Consider the following 22508-nt stretch of genomic DNA (forward strand, 5'->3'; position numbering starts at 1 on the left):
AAACTGGGCCCAAAATCTGTCTTCTCCAGCAGGTGACGTTTTTTCCCCTTCACTATAATCAAGCGAGGAGTTTTTGTATGGAGGTCAATGAGAGAGTATTGAATTTGGTGAACCAAAAAATGGAATTGCTTAGTTGCTACGTGTGGCTTATTTGGTCGAATATAAGTTTCGTTATGCTTAGGTTGTTATGAGTGTCCTGATATACGTAGAACATGTGACTTCCGGGCAACTTTGAGAAAAAAAAAAAACTTTATATCGGAGTTGTGCCTGTTGTTCACCCAATATCTGCCCTCTCATTGGCTAGAATTGTCCCACCTGACCTTGACTCCTCCCAACTGACTTCCATTTTTGAAAAAATATATTTCCAATGTTTGAGCGGCCACTTGAGTATCTGGTCAATATAAAGGATAATACGTGTCTTTAACTACAAGTAATAAACCCTGCGCATTTCTTAAATGTATCTTCTTAAAATTGCAAATCTTATGCTTAACCTTAAATGAAGACAAAAAAAAACATTTTTGTTGCAAATTTGACTTTTGTGCCAGTGGAATCTGACTTTGTGGATATAGAAGTTAGTGGAAACCAATACTCTTATCTATTAACGTACATACGCCATGGGCCAAATCCGAATGGATGTGTGTAAAACGGGCGGTGGAATGGAATATTGGAACCAATTTGGTGGTTGAAGATTAGCGAACCCTTACTACATATCATTCAATTTATATAGGCTGTGCGTTTAGTCCCCCTGCAAGCTATCCAAATCTAACCGAAATATTGACCAGAACAACTGCTTGTAGCTTCGCCAAACGTGGGGGATATTGTTGGCCAAACCAAAAGAAAAAAACAAGCCCATTTTTTTTTATTAAGCCTTTGCACCGAGAGGGGGAGCACCTTGATGTTCTAGTACACTTCACCAACTCCCCCCAGTGCTACTGTGCTGTGCTTCAGCCGCTGTTAGGAATGCGTTACTAAATGATGTAGGTCTTGCCGTGGTCTCCGGCTGTATTGATGGCTCAACCGTGATCTATCCTTTGATGGGATTCCGCGCCAAATTACGCACGAAACACAACGGTCTTCGGAATTGGAATGGAAATGCCCTCCCAACGCTGCATTCGGAGCCGACGATATGATCCATGCCTAGTTAATTTGACAAGGATTTCTCCTTTATCCAGTGTGTAGACCGTGAACGAGTTTGAAATGTATACATTTCATTCGGATTTGGAATAAAACGAAAAGCAATTCATCCGTGAAGAGCGAGGTGTTGCTGTCGATTTCTTTTTAAAATCTATTCAGCAAATATCAAAGAATTTTAGATGGAACTGGAGAATATTGTGGCCAATACGGTACTGCTAAAAGCAAGAGAAGGTAGGTCTTCAAACAGCCTAATACAATTACTGGACAATTTTTACGCATAGAAGTGGTTTCGAATTCCATGTGGCGAATGCTACAGTGATGTAATCTACTTTGGCTGAGAACATGATATTTATACAGATGCTACGCTCTTCAATCGAGCCTATAACATACATCATCACCATCATCATCATTATCAAACAACATGTTTTATTGGTTAATTCTAGGCTTTTAAACCGTATATTATTTATCTTATCTCCATTGAGATAGCCTATTTCCAGGCCTAATATCAGTTTGACAGCTCTTACGTTACGGTGTGGGCAAAGGTCTCCAAATGCAACAAAACATCTAAATCAAATTGTTGACTTCGTGATTTATGATTAGACTATTGAGCAGCGATGAAACTGTAACCATTCAGCATTGCTAAAACTGGGGTCAAACTCTGATCTGATGATCATTTGCTTCAGTTGGCACATTTATGATGAAGAAATGACGTGATCTGAATCTAAGTTGCCATGGTGGTCTCCGTACAGCGAAATGTAGCCTGTTCCAATTCGCGACCCCAAACAACCCTGCGATTGGACACTTAGGTTCTGTCATTTTCATATTTACCGACTGTTTGCATCTGTTTGCATCTGTTTGCAGCTTTGTTGTTGACATTCTTTGATCAAACACATACGCATACACCTTCACTTTAGACTCGACCACTGATCGAACTGCTGAAATTATTGACACTGCCTTAGGTTACTAATGAGAATGTTTTGGCTCTTATCTCGTGTTAATGCTGCAAGCTTCCGTCTATCTGAATAAATATTACAGAAACTGACAAGGCTGTGTTGCTCTTACTCAGAGAAACACACCCACACACTGTTGTGCATGGTGTAATGTGGCTATGGGTTCTTTGGGCTGCATTGGGTCACAGACAGAGACTGATGTTTGTAGTCAGTGTACCACTTTTGTACAAGGGTCCTTTGTTGTTTTGAAATGCTGGTTGAAACCATCTTATTACAGTGTAAAGAAACACCAGATCACAGATGATTCCAAAGAAAATCAGAGCATCAATCATAATCTCTATAGCACAGGTCAAGTATTTGGCAACCAGTCCTCAGGTGAACCAAGAAGATTAAAACCCAGTGGGGAACCGCAAGGCCTAAGGATGTGTGTGTGTGTGTATATATATATATATATATATATATATACTTCAAGGTAGCCACCATTTGCCTTGATGACAGCTTTGCACACTCTTAGCAGTCTCTCAACCAGCTTCACTGGTTAGTCACCTGGAATGCATTTCAATTAACAGGTGTGCCTTGTTAAACGTTAATTTGTGGAAATTCTTTCCTTCTTAATGCGTTTGAGCCAATCAGTTGTGTTGTGACAAGGTAGGGGTGGTATAGATAAGATAGCCCTATTTGGTGAAAGACCAAGTCCATATTATGGCAAGAACAGCTCAAATAAGCAAAGAGAAATAATAGTCCATCATTACTTTAAGACATGAAGGTAGGCAATGAGGAACATTTTAAGAACTTTGAAAGTTTCTTGAAGTGCAGTCACAAAAACCATCAGAGAAACTGTCTCTCATGAGGACCGCCACAGGAAAGGAAGACCCAGAGATACCTCTGCCGCAGAGGATAAATTCAATAGAGTTACCAGAGTAGGTGAACGGAAAATCTCCGCATGTGTGGTTCCCACTGTGAAACATGGAGGAAGAGGTGTGATGATGTTGGGGTGGTTTGCTGGTGACACTGTCAATGATGCATTTAGAATTCAAGGAATACGTAACTAGCAGGGCTACCACAGCATTCTGCAGCGATACGCCATACAATCTGGTTTGCGCTTAGTGGGTACTGTGTGTGTGTGTGTGTGTATATATATATATATATTTTTTTTTTATTTTTTTTTTTATTTTTTTTTTTTATATATATTTTTATATATAGATTTTTTAAAATATATATTTATATATTTATATTTTTAAATGTATATTTCATTTTTACAATAATTGTAATGATCTTCTGATTTAATCTCTTCAGTTTGTATTGGAAAGAGAAGGGTTAATACTAAAAAGAAAAAATATATAATCAGGATTCTCTTTGGTGGTCTCTAGGTAGAAAAATCTAGCTAGCTCAGCAAGCCATTGGCTAGGCTTTCAGAAGTTGGACAGAAGGCCTCTGCCATTCAACTGTATTGGAGCAGAATTTGGTGTGATAGTGGAATGACCCAATCACATTTTGACTTACAATGGCAAAAAAAACAGAAAAGTAATGTGTCTAGGCCAGAGCTCTCCAACCCTGTTCCTGGAGAGCTACCTTCCTGTAGGTTTACAATCCAACGGCAGTTGTAATTTACCTGATTAAATTTATCAACCAGCAAATTATTAGAATAAAATACGATAGATTAGAGTTAGATTAGAGTGAAAACCTACAGGACGGTAGCTCTCCAGGAACAGGGTTGGAGAGACACGTAACGACAGAGCACAAGAGAAAATAATCAGTGGAGGAAGCAGTAGTTTTCCCACGCTAACGCTAGTATCGTTAGCTAGCTTGTGTTTTAGTGGTGTGATAATGAAAATGCTAGCTTGTGTTGTAGTACTGTGACAATAGCGATGGCGGCAGCAGCAGCTCCTATCATCTTCAGGGTGGATGTTGTAGCTAATTTGTTAGCTACACCCTTTTCAAGATCAACTTTCAACCTTTGTTTACAAATTATCATCTGGTGAGTGGAACTGTTTTTTTTTTATGCAGCTCACATGCTGTTAGGTATCCCTTTGAAAATAATGACTGTGAAACATTGTTCCATTTAAACTTTAGATCACTGGTTAGTGTGACGGAAATATATTTACAATAAGAAGTAAAAGCTGGTTTGTTCATTTCATTTTTTAAATGAAATGGTTGTGCTTTTGTATTGTTATGATTTCATGGGGCCTACTGGAGTGAATGCGCTGCTTATTCTTTATAATTATGTCATGCTCTGTGTGACTGCTGTTACCTGTCTATCAGCCGTGTCTATGTGCACAGGTATTATGGTCACTGTCCTTTCAGCAACATAAACCTGTCACCTTCGACGTGACACTTGTTGTTGTCACCAGTAGCGATTTTAGAATGTAAATCTTGGTGGGGCAGAAAAAGACAAAGTTGGAAGCATGCCAGCAAAGCCACAACACTAAACAATACATTAATTGCACTATAATGGTGACAAACGGTGCCCACAAACTGTTAGGGCCTTCATAAAGCTGTACCAACAGCAGTCCCAACATCTTACCACTGCTACACCTGGCTATCAGTGGAGCCTTGTCTGGCACCGAAACAGTTCATTCAGCCTCATTTACTGCTTTAAAAAAACAGCTGATATGGCTGAATTGATTAAACAAATGTGGTTTATAATGACAGTTGCGATGTACAAACTATGGCATAAGGGGATGGCAAGCGGATAAGTGGCAATCGATAATTTAGATTAAGACATTTATGAGCGAGCTAGGACGGATGTTAATCAGTATAACTATTTGTTTAGCATTTTTTAAATGTACAGTGACAGAATTCAGAACATGGGCCGTTCTTACAGTGTTCTTCCTTGTACACCAAGTCAGAACCTTAGGATAAATAAAGGGGGCATATAAGCAAAAAATTAAAGCTCTTACAATATTCAATGATTACAATTCTCTAAAACAGATTATAGGCTACAGTAGAACAATACGTGAAATTAAGAGGGGCAATTAAACCAAATTATTAGGGTGAGGCACATGGGCTACTAACATCTTACTATGCTGTATACATATCTCCCTGGCATTATTACATCATTTATGCAGCAGCATGCAATAACGTTACATTTTTGGACTCACCTTGTTGTGCTGTGTTCACTTGAACAGGAAGGTGGCGTGGCGGTCCTTTTGTGGGCAAATTTTGTCATCAATGTCTGTCATTCTCTGGATGACCGTTCAAAATGTATTTTCCCAGTCAGAGCTTGTTTATTCCCAACTTCCCAGTTAACTTGACTTGACTTCAGAGTTCAAGACTTCACAGTTCCGAGTTAACAGTTGTTTTGAGCGTGGTACAACTCATGCTTCATTGACATCATGGCCAATGTTGAATGTTTATCATTTCAAACTTGGAAAAGTGCCTGTTAATCCCAGATTTGGGACCACACAGTGACAAAACACTGAGCCAATCACAGTGCAACGCTCTGTATTGTCTGATGGCTTGCCCCACTACCACAGAAAGCACTGAGCTAGGTTGAAACACATGCATTTTGGAGCTGCCTTACTCAAGAAAACAAAAAAGAGACCATGTTTGTATGCAGCTTTATTAACTCAATGATATATCTTGTTTTTTACATTGTTTGCAAATTGATATGTGACACATATTAATGCCACAATAAGATATTAATGCCACAATAACATGCAAAACAGGCAAGCATCCCCAAAACAGGTGGGGCCCTGCCCTGAATGACGGGTTGCCACTGGTTGTCACTATTGGTGATGGTGGTGTTATGCTACCATAGGTTTGTGTGTTTTTTGTTTTGCTGGTCGCATTATTTTATGCTGGGTGTCACGTGTTGTGTCCATGCCGGTTCTATCTCTGTGTGTGTGGCAGCCTGAAGCACGGCCTGTTTGTTTCATAATGTCGTTAAAAAGCATTGCTCCTCCTTCACTAGAAATAAAAGGGCCCGACTACAGAATATATAATATCGGACGCATCAAGTGATGCTATGTTTTCTGTTCTTGATTATTTTTTTTGGGGGGGGGTACAAAGTATTAGAATATTTTTGGTCCCTCTGAATGCCTAGGTCCTATAGTCACGGTTCGCCGCTGTTCAAACCCATGGTATGACAACCCATGACATTCTTGTCGTCCCAGCTGCTCTATACCCGAGCCAGCATACGGGTTTGCAACTTGGCACAGTGTAAACCATGGTCTGATACATCGCCGGGAGTCGTGATCAACATAGATTTTCCCTGTGAAGAGCTGTGGTATAAGATATTGGTGAAGATGGAGCCATAACAACTGATCAACTGTTGAGTTTTCTTTCACGATTCTTTGCTGATTTCAGTGTGTTGTATATTGGATCCATTGAGTGCTTAGTTGTTTAGATTTGGCCTGGTAATGTTAGAGTTACTAGGGGCGTTATCTGACAGAGCACATAGTGTCAAGGGTTGTGTGAATGCCTGTTGGAGTCTGCGGTGTACAGGGACGCTCCTATCTGTGTGTGTACGCACGCTGGTTGAGAGGTCACAGGCCAAGGACATGGCGAGAATGGGGAAGGGAGAACCATGTTTATTCCTGTTTATTTATGCAAGTATGTCTCAGCCAAAGCTGAGCGGAGAGACACGCATTCCCTGTCCAAATTCTCCCAGAGTAACAGAGACAACAGGAAGGCCTAGTTTACACTGCGCTTCCAGTGTTTACGCCAGTGTCCTCACACTTCCGAAATCACTGAAATAAAGTGAACCCTAGCCAAGCAGAGAAATAAAAAGCCATCAATATCCCCTTCCTTCTGCAACGCTGACCAGAGAGAAGGAGAGGCCCTCTTCCAGTACTTGGTAAATGCATCTCTCTGTTCTGCTTTCTTCCTTTTGAAGTAAGTAATCATCACTAATCTGACATGACTGGTTTGGTCTAAGCGTAAACTTTAGCCAATTCAGTTATGTTAGGTAAGTGATCACTCCAAAGAAGGATTTGTAAAAAGGGCCAGAGGATGGATTTGAACATATTCGGGCCTGCTGAAGAGGACTTTTGATGATGTCACAGTTGAGATTCCAGTAAGTCTATCTCACCTCCTCTCTCTCAAATACTAAGCAATAACGGAGTAGCGAGTAAGACCTGAGTGTTATTCAGAATCTGGAAAAGGCTAAACCCACACACACAACAGTTACATTATTACACGGAGTATACCGATCATTAGGAACACCTTCCGAATATTGTGTTGCACCCCCCCCCCCCCCCCCGCCCTTTTGCCCTCAGAACAGACTCAATTCGTCTGGGCATGGACTCTACAAGTTGTCAAAAGCTTTCCACAGGGAAGCTGGTCCATGTTGACTTCAATGCTTCCCATAGTTGTGTCATGTTGGCTGGATGTCCTTTGGGTGGCGGACCATTCTTGATACACATGGGGAAACTGTTGAGAGTGGAAAACAGCAGCGTTGCTGTTCTTGACTTAAACCGGTGCACTTACTACCATACGTCGTTCAAAGGCACTTCAATATTTATTTTGTCTTGCCCAGTCACCCTCTGAATGGCATGGCAAAAATCATTTAAATTGACTCCTCCCCTTCATCTAAATAAAGGTTAAATAAAAAAATCTAATCTATACTGATGTGTTTTGAGTACTCAGTGTATATCATGAATGTATCCTGCAGTGTTAGCTGAAGTGAAAGGTTGCATGAAGTTTTGATGACAGATTGACTGCGTTGTGGTCATCCAATCTCCATCCTTTTCTCCCTGGTGTCCAGTAATTGTGTCATGGTGGAGGATGCTGAGGGGATGATGCAGTGAAATCCAAATGTCCATTCAGCCATTTCACCTCTGCTGAGGATCACCTAACAGCTCCTATTACCAGTCACAGACCACAGCATTTCAGAGATGCTGACATGTTGAACATAGAAATGTTAAAGGTACAATCCATAAGAAGTATTAAAGGTACAATCCATAAGAAGTATTAAAGGTACAATCCATAAGAAGTACTAAAGGTACAATCCATAAGTTATCTCTCTTGTTCATAAGTTCTCTCTCTTCAAATGAAAACACAATGACTGCGCTTGTTGTACTGTTCCGCTGCGTTTTTGCTTTTTCGCTTAAAGACCTTTCCCCTCAGTCCTCCAAAAAGGGTTAAGACGACAAAATGTTTTTACGTTGATCTTTTTAATAGTAGTTTGAACATTAGGAAAGCAGAAGTGTGTGAACCCAGTAGGTGTTTTACCTATGACTACCCTGAAAGGGTTATACACGGAGTGTACAAAACATTAGAAACACCTTTCTGATACTGAGTTGCACCCCCTTTTTGGCCTCTGAACAGCCTCAATTTATCAGGGCATGGACTCGACTAGGTGTTGAAAGAGTTCCATAGGGATGCTAGCCCATATTTGACTACATTGTCTCCCACAGTTGTGTCAAGTTGGCTGGATGTCCTATTGGTGGTGGACCATTTTTGATACACACGGGAAACTGTTGAGCTTGGAAACCCATCACCGTTGCAGTTCTTGACACAAACCGATGTGCCTGGCTCCTACTCTGTATTGCAAACATACACAATCCATGTCTTAACTGTCTCAAGGCTTAATAATCCTTCTTTAACCTGTCTCCTCACGTTCATCTACACAGATTGAAGTGGATTTAACAAGTGACATCTCGAAGGGATCATAGCTTTCACCTGGATTCACCTGGTCAGTCTATGTCATGGAAAGAGCAGGTGTCCTTAATGTTTTGCACACTCAATGTATAACAGCGAGAACAGCAGTGTTTCTGTTTAAATACTAGGCGTCACTTTTACTTGATTTTTAGGAAGCATTTCTTCAGAAATCCACTTCCTCTGTGCTGAGCTGTGGAAGGGAGGCATCTCAATTACAGAGGTGTGTGTGTGTCTCTCTTTAAGGAGTGTATGAATTCCTGTGTGTATGTAATTTGAGATAACAGATTAACATCCTTCAGTAGACCCTGAGTTTATTGTGTGTGTGTACGCGCTTCCCCATTCATAACTCTCACATTGGCAGCAGCCGTGGAACCGCAGCTTAAATGAACGCCAACAGCCGTTTTAAATGAAGGCCGGTAAAGGGAAAAGTTTGTTGTTGAATCCAGATGCTTTGTTGGTATTGCAGACTTGTAGCAACTGAACTGAAGCCTAGGTGCCAGCCTGAGATTTTTAGGTTCATGCCTAAACAACAAAACAGTCTAAGGACAGCATTGCCAATCCACTTCTTCTCTGTTTTCAGATAGATACTCCTGCCCTTGTAAGTGTAGAAGGTTAAACTAAGCTATGTTGAATGGATGACCTTTAACCTGAGGCAATTATGTCATGTTAAGCAGCTGCTCTAAATTAAAAGGGTGTTCTATAAACTAGAGCGTAGGGACAAAGTGTTCTAGAATAAAGGAACAAGTGTTCTATCAAGAATGAACGGCAAACATGTTCTTGACCATAGAAAAGTGTTCTTGAATGAAGGAAAAGGATTATTGATTGTCTGATCAAAACAAACCAGCAGATTTTAGGGCCAAACAGACCCTAAACCAAAACCAAACATTGTAGAACAAACAACAGTGTAGTTACACCGATAAAAGGTAAGAATTCCACTCATTTCTACTGAGGAGAAACATGGCGAGTAAATGGTAGCCATCTTTCTCTAAAGCCAGCAGCTACCTCTGACCTGTACTTGACCCCACACACGCCTCTATGCACAGCAGTGTTATTGGAAAGGTCACCATATATTTCCAGGCACAAGATAATATAGCAGTTGGCTGAATTGGTGTGTTTTACTTCAGCAGTCTGTAGTGTGGTAATGAGACAAGAAAAATATGACATTCTTCAAGGTGATTTTGAAAGAAAGAACGAGACGGATGGATTAAAGGAGAACACCTATATTTCCAGGGAGGCTATACAGTGGGAAGGGTGAAATGGTGTGAGCCACCAACTCTGTCCCTAAATCCAGTGTAGTCTTTCATGTCGTAGCTGACTATAGTGTAACCATGTCCATTCTCTTGTAGACTGATTTGTGATGGGTGAGTGGTTGGGTATTCTGGCAGTGCCCTCGAAGGAAAGGGAACATTATAAAAGTATTACTAAAATGTTTTAACAATTTTGGAAAGGGGAAATTACAATTACAGTTTTACTGTTAGTTTTTACTGATAAACCAAATTTCTATGATTTATTAAGTGATTAAAACCTGTCATTCTTTTGTGAAATCAGTAGCACAATGACTAAGAAAATCTAACAGAATAATTGCAACTGAATTGGCTGCAATGGGAATTCATAGTATTCACAGACCACAGTTGGGTCTCCTGCTACTGTCCTTCCTTCCACTGGCATACTGTTATGTTCAGCTCATAAATGTTGTCTTTCTCTTTCTGTCTTGTAGTGGTCTAAGCAAGAGTGTGAAAACAGTCTGGACATTTTCTCTCTTCTCACTCTCTCTCCAGCTAATGTCACTTCTCTCGGCTCTTACTGACACATACACATGAGCCCCCCTCTCTTGCCTTTTACTGTAACCAGCCCTCTCACCCACTGAGCACCTACTGTCAGACAGACGTCCATGGAAGTTGAAAAGTAGTTGAAATTTTGGTCAGTCCGAATTTGAGCCAGTCAGTAGAGTAAAGAAAGTAGAGTTTAGTATTGGGCAGTACAATACAGTGCTGTAAAGTAGGGTTTAGTATAATAGAGCACACTAGAGTAGAGTACAGTAATTTAAAGTATTGTTCTTTACTGTACTGAACTACAGTGCCTTCGGAAAGTATTCAGACCCCTTGACTTTTTCCACATTTTGTTACGTGTTACATTTAGCCTTATTCTAAAATGGATTAAATAAATAAAAAATCCTCAGCAATCAACACACAATACCCCGTGCTTGCTAACCCGGCCTGCTAACTGCTAGCTTGCCCTAGTCTACTAGCTGCTAGCTTGTTTAGCTCCGGCCTACTAACTGTTAGCTTGTTAGCCTGCTAACTGTCTGAATCGCCATGTCCCCAGCCAGCCCAACCACTCACTGGACCCATATGTTCACTTGGCTATGCATGCCTCTCTCTAATATCAATATGCCTTGTCCATTACTGTCCTGGTTAGTGATTACTGTCTTATTTCACTGTAGAGCCTCTAGCCCTGCTCAATATGCCTTAACCAACCATGTTGTTCCACCTCCTACATATGCGATGACATCGCCTGATTTAAACATCTCTAGAGACTATATCTCTCTCTTCATTACTCAATGCCTAGGTTTACCTCCAATGTACTCACATCCTACCTTACCTTTGTCTGTACACTATGTCTTGAATCTATGCTATCGTGCCCAGAAACCTGCTCCTTTTACTCCCTGTTCTGAACGTGCTAGACGGCCAGTTCATATAGTCTTTTGCCGTACCCTTATCCTACGTCTCCTCTGTTCCTCTGGTGATGTGGAGGTTAATCCAGGTCCTGCAGTGCCTAGCTCCACTCCCACCCCCCAGGTGCTCTCATTTGTTGACTTCTGTAAATGTAAAAGCCTTGGTTTCATGCATGTTAACATTAGAAGCCTACTCCCTAAGTTTGTTTTACTCACTGCTTTAGCACACTCTACCAACCCAGATGTCTTAGCCGTGTCTGAATCCTGGCTTAGGAAAACAACCAAAAACCCTGAAATCTCCATTGCTAACTATAATGTTTTCTGCCAAGATAGAACTGCCAAAGGGGGTGGTGTTGCAATCTACTGCAAAGATAGTAAGACAGAACTCTACAGGCTATCTAAGTCTGTACCCGAACAATTTGAGCTTCTACTTCTAAAAATTCACCTTTCCAGAAACAAGTCTCTCACTGTTGCCGCTTGCTATAGACCTCCCTCTGCCCCCAGCTGTGCCCTCGATATCATATGTGAACTGATTGCCCCCCATCTATCTTCTGAGCTTGTGCTACTAGGTGACCTAAACTGGGACATGCTTAACACCCCGGCCATCCTACAAACTAAGCTTGATGCCCTCAATTTCACACAAATTATCAATGAACCTACCAGGTACGACCCCAAATCAGTGAACACGGGCACCCTCATAGATGTCATCCTAACTAATTTGCCCTCCATATACACCTCTGCTGTTTTCAATCAAGATCTCAGCGATCAAATCAAATCAAATGTATTTATATAGCCCTTCGCACATCAGCTGATATCTCAAAGTGCTGTACAGAAACCCAGCCTAAAACCCCAAACAGCAAGCAATGCAGGTGTAGAAGCACGGTGGCTAGGAAAAACTCCCTAGAAAGGCCAAAACCTAGGAATCCCACCATACCTTCTCTGCTATGCAATCTGGTTTCAGAGTTGGTCGTGGGTGCACCTCAGCCATGCTCAAGGTTCTAAACAACATCATAACCGCCATCGATAAGAGACATTACTGTGGAGCCGTATTCATCGACCTGGCCAAGGCTTTCGACTCTGGCAATCACAACATTCTTATTGGCAGACTCGACAGCCTTGGTTTCTCAAATAATTGCCTCGCCTGGTTTACCAACTACTTCTCTGATAGAGTTCAGTGTGTCAAATCGGAGGGCCTGTTTTCCGGACCTTTGACAGTCTCTATGGGGGTGCCACAGGGTTAAATTCTCGGGCCGACTCTCTTTTCTATATACATCAATGATGTCGCTCTTGCTGCTGGTGATTCTCTAATCCACCTCTACGCAGGCGACACCATTATGTATACTTCTGGCCCCTCCTTGGACACTGTGTTAACTAACCTCCAGACGAGCTTCAATGCCATACAACTCTCCTTCCGTGGCCTCCAACTGCTCTTAAATGCAAGTAAAACTAAATGCATGCTTTTCAATCGATCACTTCCCGCACCCGCCCGTCCAGCATCACTACTCTGGATGGTTCTGCCTTAGAATATGTGGACAACTACAAATACCTGGGTGTCTGGTTAGACTGTAAACTCTCCTTCCAGACTCACATTAAGCATCTCCAATCCAAAATTAAATCTAGAATCGGATTCCTATATCGCAACAAAGCATCCTTCACTCATGCTGCCTAACATACCCTCGTAAAACTGACCACCCTACCGATCCTCGACTTCGGTGATGTCATCTATAAAATAGCCTCCAACACTCTACTCAACAAACTGGATGCAGTATATCACAGTGCCATCCGTTTTGTCACCAAAGCCCCATATACTAACCACCACTGCAACCTGTGCACTCTCGTTGGTTGGCCCTCGCTTCATACTCGTCGCCAAACCCACTGGTTACAGGTTATCTACAAGTCTCTGCTAGGTAAAGCCCTACCTTATCTCAGCTCACTAGTCACCATAGCAGCACCCACTCATAGTACGCGCTCCAGCAGGTATATCTCACTGGTCACCCCCAAAGCCAATTCCTCATTTGGTCGTCTTTCCTTCCAGTTCTCGGCTGCCCATGATTGGAACGAATTACAAAAATCTCTGAAACTGGAGACTTACATGTCCCTCACTAGCTTTAAGCACCAGCTGTCAGAGCAGTTTACTACACCTGTACATAGCTTATCTGTTAAACAGCCCATCTATCTACCTAGCTCATCCCCATACTGGTATTTATTTATTTATTTATTTTGTTAGTTTGTACCCCAGTATCCCTACCTGCACATTCATCTTCTGTCGATCTACCATTCCAGTGTTTAATTGCTATATTGTAATTACATCGCCACCATGGCCTATTTATTTCCATAACTTACCTCATTTGCACTCACTGTATATAGACTTTTTGTTTTCTTTTGTTCTACTGTATTATTGACTGTATGTTTTGTTTATTCCATGTGTAACTCTGTGTTGTTGTATGTGTTGAATTGCTACGCTTTATCTTGGCCAGGTCGCAGTTGCAAATGAGAACATGTTCTCAACTAGCCTACCTGGTTAAATAAAGGTGAAATTAAAAAAATTAAAAAATTATGACAAAGTGAAAACAGGTTTTTAGAAATTGTTGCAAAGTTATACAAAATTATAAACAGATACCTTATTTACATAAGTATTCAGACCCTTTGCTATGACACTCAATTGAGCTCAGATGCATGCTGTTTCCATTGATCATCCTTGAGGTTTCTACAACTTGATTTGGTGTCCACCTGTGGTAAATTCAAATGATTGGACATGATTTGGAAAGGCGCACACACACCTGTCTATATAAGGTCCCACAGTTGACAGTGCATGTCAGAACAAAAAGCAAGCCATGAGGCCGAAGGAATTGTCCATAAAGCTTCGAGATAGGCTTGTGTCGAAGTACAGATTTGGGAAAGGGTACCAAAACATTTCTGCAGCATTTTCAGTTCCCCAAGAACTCAGTGGCCTCCATCATTCTTAAATGGAAGAAGTTTGGAACCACCAAGACCCTTCCTAGGGCTGGCCGCCCAGCCAAACTGAGCAATCGGGGGAGAAGGGCCTTGGTCAGGGAGGTGACCAAGAACCCGATGGTCACTCTGACAGAGCTTTAGTGTTCCTCTGTGGAAATGGGAGAATCTTCCAGAAGGACAACCATCTCTGCAGCACTCCACCAATCAGGCCTTTATGGTAGAGTTGCTAGACGGAAGCCACTCCTCAGTAAAAGGCACATGACAGCCCGCTTGGAGTTTGTGGAAAGGCACCTAAGGACTCTCAGACCATGAGAAACAAGAATCTACGGAGCTGTGAGGGGAACGGCACCTCAGTACCTCCAGGCTCTGATCAGGCCCTACACCCAAACAAGGGCACTGCGTTCATCCACCTCTGGCCTGCTCGCCTCCCTACCACTGAGGAAGTACAGCTCCCGCTCAGCCCAGTCAAAACTGTTCGCTGCCCTGGCCCCCCAATGGTGGAACAAACTCCCTCACGACGCCAGGACAGCGGAGTCAATCACCACCTTCCGGAGACACCTGAAACCCCACCTCTTTAAGGAATACCTAGGATAGGTTAAGTAATCCCTCTCACCCCACCCCCCCTAAGTTTTAGATGCACTATTGTTAAGTGACTGTCCCACTGGATGTCATAAGGTGAATGCACCAATTTGTAAGTCGCTCTGGATAAGAGCGTCTGCTAAATGACTTAAATGTAAATGTAAATGTAAATGTAAAATGTAAATGTAATGTAAATGTAAATGTAAGAATCTCTGGTTTGATGAAACCAAGATCGAACTCTTTGGTCTGAATGCCAAGCATCACATCTGGAGGAAACCTGGCACCATCCCTACGGTGAAGCATGGTGGCGGCAGCATCATGCTGTGGGGATGTTTGTCAGTCGCAGGGACTGGGAGACTAGTCAGGATCAAGGGAAAGGTGAACAGAGCAAAGTGCAGAGAGATCCTTGATGAAAACCTGCTCCAGAGCGCTCAGGACCTCAGACCTGGCAAAGGTTCACCTTCCAAAAGGACAATGACCCTAAGTGAACTCAATTCAACATCTCTGGAGAGACCTGAAAATAGCCATGCAGCAACGCTCCCATCCCCAGTATGTCATGGAAGGAGCATTTTCTTAATGCTTTGTGTACTCCATGTATGTGGATGAGTGTACACTTACCGTTCAAAAGTTTGGGGTCACTTAGACATTTCCTTGTTTTTGAAAGAAAAGCATCATGTTTTTGTCCATTTAAAATCACATAAAATTGATCAGAAATACAGTGTAGATATTGTTAATGATGTAAATGACTATTGTTGCTGGAAACGGTAGATGTATTTTTAATGGAATATCTACAGTGCCTTGCAAAAGTATTCATCCCCGTTTTTCCTATTTTGTTGCATTACAACCTGTAATTTAAATGGATTGTTATTTGGATTTCATGTAATGGATATACACAAAATAGTCCAAATTGGGGAAATGAAAAAAAAAAAAAAATGGAAAAGTGGTGCGTGCACATGTATTCTCCCAATTTGCTATGAAGCCCCTAAGTAAGAGCTGGTGCAACCAATTACTTTCAGAAGTCACATAATTAGTTAAAAATAAAGTCCTTCTGTGTGCAATCTAAGTGTCATATGATCTGTCACATGATCTCGGTATATACGCACCTGTTCTGAAATGTCCCAGAGTCTGCAACACCATCAAGCAAGGGACACCACCAAGCAAGCGGCACCATGAAGACCAAGGAGCTCTCCAAACAGGTCAGGGACAAAGTTGTGGAAAAGTACAGATCAGGGTTGGGTTATAAAAAATATCAGAAACTTTGAACATCCCACAGAGCACCTTTAAATCTGTTATTAACAAATGGAAAGAATATGGCACCACAACAAACCTGCCAAGAGAGGGCCGCTCACCAAAACTCACAGACCAGGCAAGGAGGGCATTAATCAGAGAGGCAACAAAGAGACCAAAGATAACCCTGAAGGAGCTGCAAAGCTCCACAGGGGAGAATGGAGTATCTGTCCATAGGACCACTTTAAGCCATACACTCCACAGAGCTGGGCTTTATGGAAGAGTGGCCAGAAAAAAAGCCATTGCTTAAAGAAATAAATAAGCAAACACATTTGGTTCCAAAACACATATGGGAGACTCCCCAAAAATATGGAAGAAGGTACTCTGGTCAGATGAGACTAAAATTGAGCTTTTTGGCCATCACTGAAAATGATATGTCTGGCGCAAACCCAACACCTCTCATCACCCAGAGAACACCATCCCTGCAGTGAAGCATGGTGGTGGCAGCATCAAACTGGTCAGAATTGAATGAATGATGGCGCAAAATACTGGGAGAATTTTGAAGGAAACCTGTTTCAGTCTTCCAGAGATTTGAGACTGGGACGGAGGTTCAACTTCCAGCAGGACATTGACCCTAAGCATACTGCTAAGCATCACTCGAGTGGTTTAAGGGGAAACATTTAAATGTCTTGGAATGGTCTAGTCAAATCCCAGACCTCAATCCAATTGAGAATCTGGGGTAAGACTTAAAGATTGCTGTACACCAGTGGAATCCATCCAACTTGAAGGAACTGGAGCAGTTTTGCCTTGAAGAATGGGCAAAATTCCCAGTGGCTAGATGTGCCAAGCTTATAGAGACATACCTCAAGAGACTTGTAGCTGTAATTCTGCAAAAGCTGGCTTTAACAAAGTATTGACTTTGAGGGGGTGAATAGTTATGCATGCTCAAGTTTTCTGTTTTTTTTGGTCTTATTTTTTGTTTGTTTCACAATAAATATTTGGCATCTTCAAAGTGGTAGGCATGTTGTGTAAATGTGTTTAATTCCAGGTTATAAGGTAACAAAATAGGAAAAAAATGCCAAGGGGGAGAATACTTTCGCAAGTCACTGTACAGAGGCCCATTATAATCAACCATTACTCCAGTGTTCCAATGGCACGTTGTGTTAGCTAATACAAGTTTGTCATTTTAAAAGGCTAATTTATCATAAGAAAACCATTTTGCAATTATGTTAGCACAGCTGAAAACTGAAAACTGGCCGACTTTAGACTAGTTGAGTATTTGGAGCATCAGCATTTGTGGGTTCGATCACAGGCTCAAAATGGTCAGAAACAAAGAACTTTCTGGGGAAACTCATCAATCTATTCTTGTTCTGAGAAGTGAAGGCTATTCCATGCGAGAAATTGCTAAGGAACTGAAGATCTGGTACAATGCTGTGTACTACTCCCTTCACAGAACAGCGCAAACTGACTCTAACCAGAATAGAAAGAGAAGTGGGAGGTCACAGTGCACAACTGAGCAAGAGGACTAGTACATTAGAGTGTCTATTTTGGGCTTTTGGCTGGTCTGTGTGGGGTCCTTGATGATGCTGCGAGACTTCCTCAGGCACCTTTTAAAGAAGATGTACTGGATGGGTGGCAGCATGGTCCCAGTCATGTACTGGGCCATTTTCAGGATGGCTTAGTCAGGATGCTCTTGAGTATTTGGAGAGGACCCGTGGTGGCATGCCAAATTTCATCAGCTGCCTTAGGAAGTAGCGTCACTGTTGCGCCCTCTTGACAAGCATGTTGGTCCATGTCAAGTCCTCAGTGATGTGGACGCCAAAGAACTTAACTGCTAATTCGCTCTACTACTTGATGTGGATCGGGACATGATCTTTCTTCTGCTTCCTGAAGTTAACAATCAACTCCTTTGTTCAGCCGACGTTGAGGGAGAGGTTGTTGTCCTGGCACCACAATGCCAGTTCACTTACCTCCTCCCTATAGGCTGACTTGTTGTTGGTTATCAGGCCTACAACCATGGTGTTGTCAGCAAACTTGATGGAGTTGGTGTCGTGCAAAGCCATGCAGTCGTGGGTGAGCAGGGAGTATAGCAGAGTGCTGAGGACAAACCCCTGGGGGCCCCTGTGTTAAGAGTCCGTGTGAAGGAGGTGTTGTTGCCAATCCTCACAGCCAGTGGTCTGCCTGTCAGGATGTCCGGGATCCAGTATGCCAATTATAATGGTATACTTTTTTTGTTGCAAAGAGCAATTTCTCAAGCAAGAGGGGGAAATTGTAAACTAGCTTTTATTGGCACAGAGGTTTGGAATTCTCTTTTTTTATTGGTCTATTAACAAATTTACCGCCTGGTGAAAATCTAAATATATTTTAGATTCTTCAAAGTAGCCACCCTTTGCCTTGATGACAGCTTTGCACACTCTTGGCATTCTCTCAACCAGCTTCACCTGGAATGGTTTTCCAACAGTCTTGAAGGAGTTCCCACATATGCTGAGCACTTGTTGGCTGCTTTTCCTTCCCTCTGTGGTTAGACTCATCAAAAACACATCTCAATTTGGTAGAGGTTGGGTGATTGTGGAGGCCAGGTCATCTGATGCAGCACTCCATCACTCTCCTTCTTGGTCAAATAGCCCTTACACAGCCTGGAGGTGTGTTGGGTCATTGTCCTGTTGAAAAACAAATGATAGTCCCACTATGCGCAAACCACATGGGATGGCATCTCGCTGCAGAATGCTGTGGTAGCTATGCTGGTTAAGTGTGCCTTGAATTCTAAATAAATCACTGACAGTGTCACCAGCAAATCACCATCACACCACCTCCTCCTCCATGCTTCACAGTGGGAACCACACATGTGGCGATCATCCGTTCACCTACTCTGCATCTCACAAAGACATGGTGCTTGGAACTAAAAATCTCATTCGGACTCATCAGACCATTTCCACTGGTCAAATGTCGATTGTTCGTGTTTCTTGGCCAAAGCAAGTCTCTTCTTTTTATTGGTGTACTTTAGTAGTAGTTTCTTTGCAGCAATTTGACCACGAAGGCCTGGTTGAGAGAATGCTATGAGTGTGCAAAGCTGTCATTGAGGCAAAGGGTGGCTACTTTGAAGAATATCAAATATCAAATATATTTTGATTTGTTTAACACTATTTTTGGTTACTACATGATTCTATATGTGTTATTTCGTAGTTTTGATGTCTTCACTATTATTCTACAATGTAGAAAATAGTAATAATATAGAAAAACCCTTGAATGAGTAGATGTGTTTAAACTTTTGACTGGTAATGTATATAATATACAGTAACACAGAAAAATCATGTTTTTGAGTGCACTGGGCCTTTAACTGGCTGTGACTCCTTTACCAAACACTAATCAATTATTTTAATGAAAGATGCATTTAAACAATTACTTGTTAGTATTGAATTAAAGCACTAACAAATACCTACAAAAACATACATAGCATTAAGACTTGGCCCTGTCTGTAAAAAAAGATTGTGACTCATTTACCACGTGACCTTGACCAAATGTAAATACACTATCTGTCTCATGCAGGAAACACAACTGTAGTGCTGCAAGCACCAACCATGCTCCAGCTAACTGCAGTTAGGATGTGAACCATGCACTATCAAGCTGCATTTTTTTTTCCCGACAGATGATGTAGATGGATCTGACCTCAGGCCTAGTTTATGAGGAGCCTTTGTTGTAAGGTGAGAAAAAATGCTGCTTGATCGTATTATAGCACAAGTCTCAGCAAACCAGAAGTGCAAACAAAACGCTTCATGCTCTTTAAAGATTGAGTAAGTGGTCGGCCATAGGCTTGTGTGTGCTTATATCGAAGTACAGTTGAAGCTTGGCAACTTTCTCGGTTTTCCTTTTTGTAACATTGGATTTGGCAGTCCTCTCATATCTTTAGAGGGTGAGTCAACGAGGGCAAATTGAAGTGAAGTGAGCAGGTTATTGAATTGAAATCCACCTCTGTGTCAGACATCATTAGCCACTTTTTCAGTAGTTTTTACTAAACAAGCTTATTCTCGTCTTGTGTCCTGTCTTCCACGATCACTTATCTGGTAGGTCAGTGACAGTCAGGGAAAACCGCAATGAACACGTATTTGCTATCCAGTGCATTTGTGAGGGAAAAGAGATGAGAGGATGCTATTAGACGGAATTTTGACACCGCCATCAAGTAGTCTGTTAATGATCTGTACACACACACACACACACACACACACACACACACACACACACACACACACACACACACACACACACACACACACACACACACACACACACACACACACACACACACACACACACACACACACACACACACACACACACACACACACACACACACACACACAAACGCAAAGCTTGGAGTGTGTTCCCTCAGGGCTTCTCTCGGAGGGCTGAGCCATGACATAATGGTGTGGAGTTTTTATTGGGGAGACAACAGAACAACATTAATGGGAGGGGAATCAAATCCATAAGAGGAGAGTTGAGGACCAGGCAGGCCAGCCAGTTTCCCCTCTGGGTGGTTAAGTTTGTTTGCATGGCGATAAAAAGAAGACCAAGGGAAAAGGGTTTCCCATACGAGCTCTCTCTCACGCATAGCTACAGAGCAATGACTATCCGACTCTTACTGGACAGCCCCCATCCTCATAAAGTTGAAAGGTAGCTCGAGTTTTCTATTTTGCTTGTAGAATTGTCTCTTATGTGAGTGCCTGTCCATGTATCTCTGTTTAATCTCTTTTCGACCTAATGAATATTTGATGTTTGTAAATTGGAAACTGCTCGACTCTGACAAGAGTTTCACTTGTGTACTTTCGCTGCACACACACACACACCAGAAAAGGGAATGAACATGTATCAGTTATGGGCTAGATGTTGACCAACGCTGGCCTTTTGGTGTTGTAAAATTTTGGCTATTTTCCCAGTTCACAGACCTTATCAGAGTTCTCTATTTAAAGGCTGTTTTTGGTATTTCTGAGTCCCTTGGTATGCCCCAGAACCATTGCTCATTTTAGAGCTCCCAGCACGACATGAGACATGGTAGAATAAGGGAGAAGAGAGAAGATGAGGGTTACAGGTCGGATGCTTATGAGGGGAGGGTAGGAGAGTGAGTGAACAAACGAGGAGAAGAGATGAGAGGATGAGCTGGTAGAAGAAAGAGGATGGATGAGATGAGCATTCAGAGGGAGGAAATATGTGTGTGTGTGTTTACAGAGGAAAGGAAATGGGGAACAGCTGGAAAGGAAGCAGAGAACCTAGAGAGGGCTATCGTAATCACTTTAACCCTGTTTCCGGGATTGCTGTGTGGCGAGTTGCTTTGATTTTGTCTTGTTGGTCTGTATTTTTGTGTGTGTGTGTGTGTGTGTGTGTGTGTGTGTGTGTGTGTGTGTGTGTGTGTGTGTGTGTGTGTGTGTGTGTGTGTGTGTGTGTGTGTGTGTGTGTGTGTGTGTGTGTGTGTGTGTGTGTGTGTGGCTGTGTGGCTGTGTGTGTGTGTGGCTGTGCTGTGCTGTGCTGTGCATTTGTTTGTGTGTTGTGCTTGTGCTGTTATGTTTGTCTGTGTTGGAGACCGAGAAATAGAGTAAGCCTATCTGCTTGACAAAAACCAGTTGGACAGAATCAGTGCTAGCCTAAGATTGGATCACTTCAAAGGTTTAGTCTGTACCATTGTTCCTATTGCAGGGTTCATAGCAGTAGGCCTAGTGCTGGCTGCCCCTTTGGACTGTTCTGTTCTTCTCCTGTAGCTGTATAGCATGTGTCACCCAGTGTGCCCTCAGCTGTGTGCTGTCACACAGTTGCTTAATATGTAACTTCAGCCCAGAGAGTGAAGCTTGGGTGATGAGCATGTTTTCTCACATTACGTGTGTGGTATATTTATAGAACAGGAAGCTTGTGGTACCTGACTCTTCCCATACTGGAAGTGTAACCCCCCCCTCTTGTTCTCGCTCAATCTCAATCTATCACACACACACACACACACACACACACACACACACACACACACACACACACACACACACACACACACACACACACACACACACACACACACACACACACACACACACACACACACACACACACACACACACACACACACACACACACACACAGAGTGTCTAAGATAGACCAGCATCAGAGCACGGTTTTTGTGTGATCAGGAACCGGTCTAACCACCTCTGTCTGGGATCTCTCTCGGAAGGCCTATTCATGACATCACCCTTGTTTTTTTACTCAGTGTACATTGTACTTGGAGTGATCATGATTTGTATTCAGTATATTCTCACTACATATCATGCTTGTCGTTATTATTCCCCAGTATGTTTTTTTGTATTATTCCATTGTATGATCTCAATTTGAAAAAAATTCTCACAAAACTCAAA

The 22508-nt window shown here is 42.2% G+C and overlaps 1 protein-coding gene across 2 annotated transcripts in view; it reads left to right on the forward strand.

Moving 5' to 3' along the window:
- The first annotated feature begins 697 nt into the window (after positions 1-697).
- Positions 698-22508, forward strand: part of LOC124034101 (G protein-coupled receptor kinase 5-like) — an 80327-nt gene continuing 58516 nt past the window's right edge. Inside the window, exon 1 of one of the 2 annotated variants that reach the window (XR_006838519.1) lies at positions 698-1365. Coding sequence is in view for 1 of the 2 variants with exons in the window: in XM_046346841.1 (XP_046202797.1) it covers positions 1314-1365 (52 nt within the window). In the remaining variant the exon portion in view is untranslated. The remainder of the gene's footprint in view (positions 1366-22508) is intronic. The other variant, XM_046346841.1, reaches the window with a different exon arrangement.

Source organism: Oncorhynchus gorbuscha, linkage group LG04 (assembly GCF_021184085.1).
Source record: "Oncorhynchus gorbuscha isolate QuinsamMale2020 ecotype Even-year linkage group LG04, OgorEven_v1.0, whole genome shotgun sequence".
Taxonomy (NCBI): domain Eukaryota; kingdom Metazoa; phylum Chordata; class Actinopteri; order Salmoniformes; family Salmonidae; genus Oncorhynchus; species Oncorhynchus gorbuscha.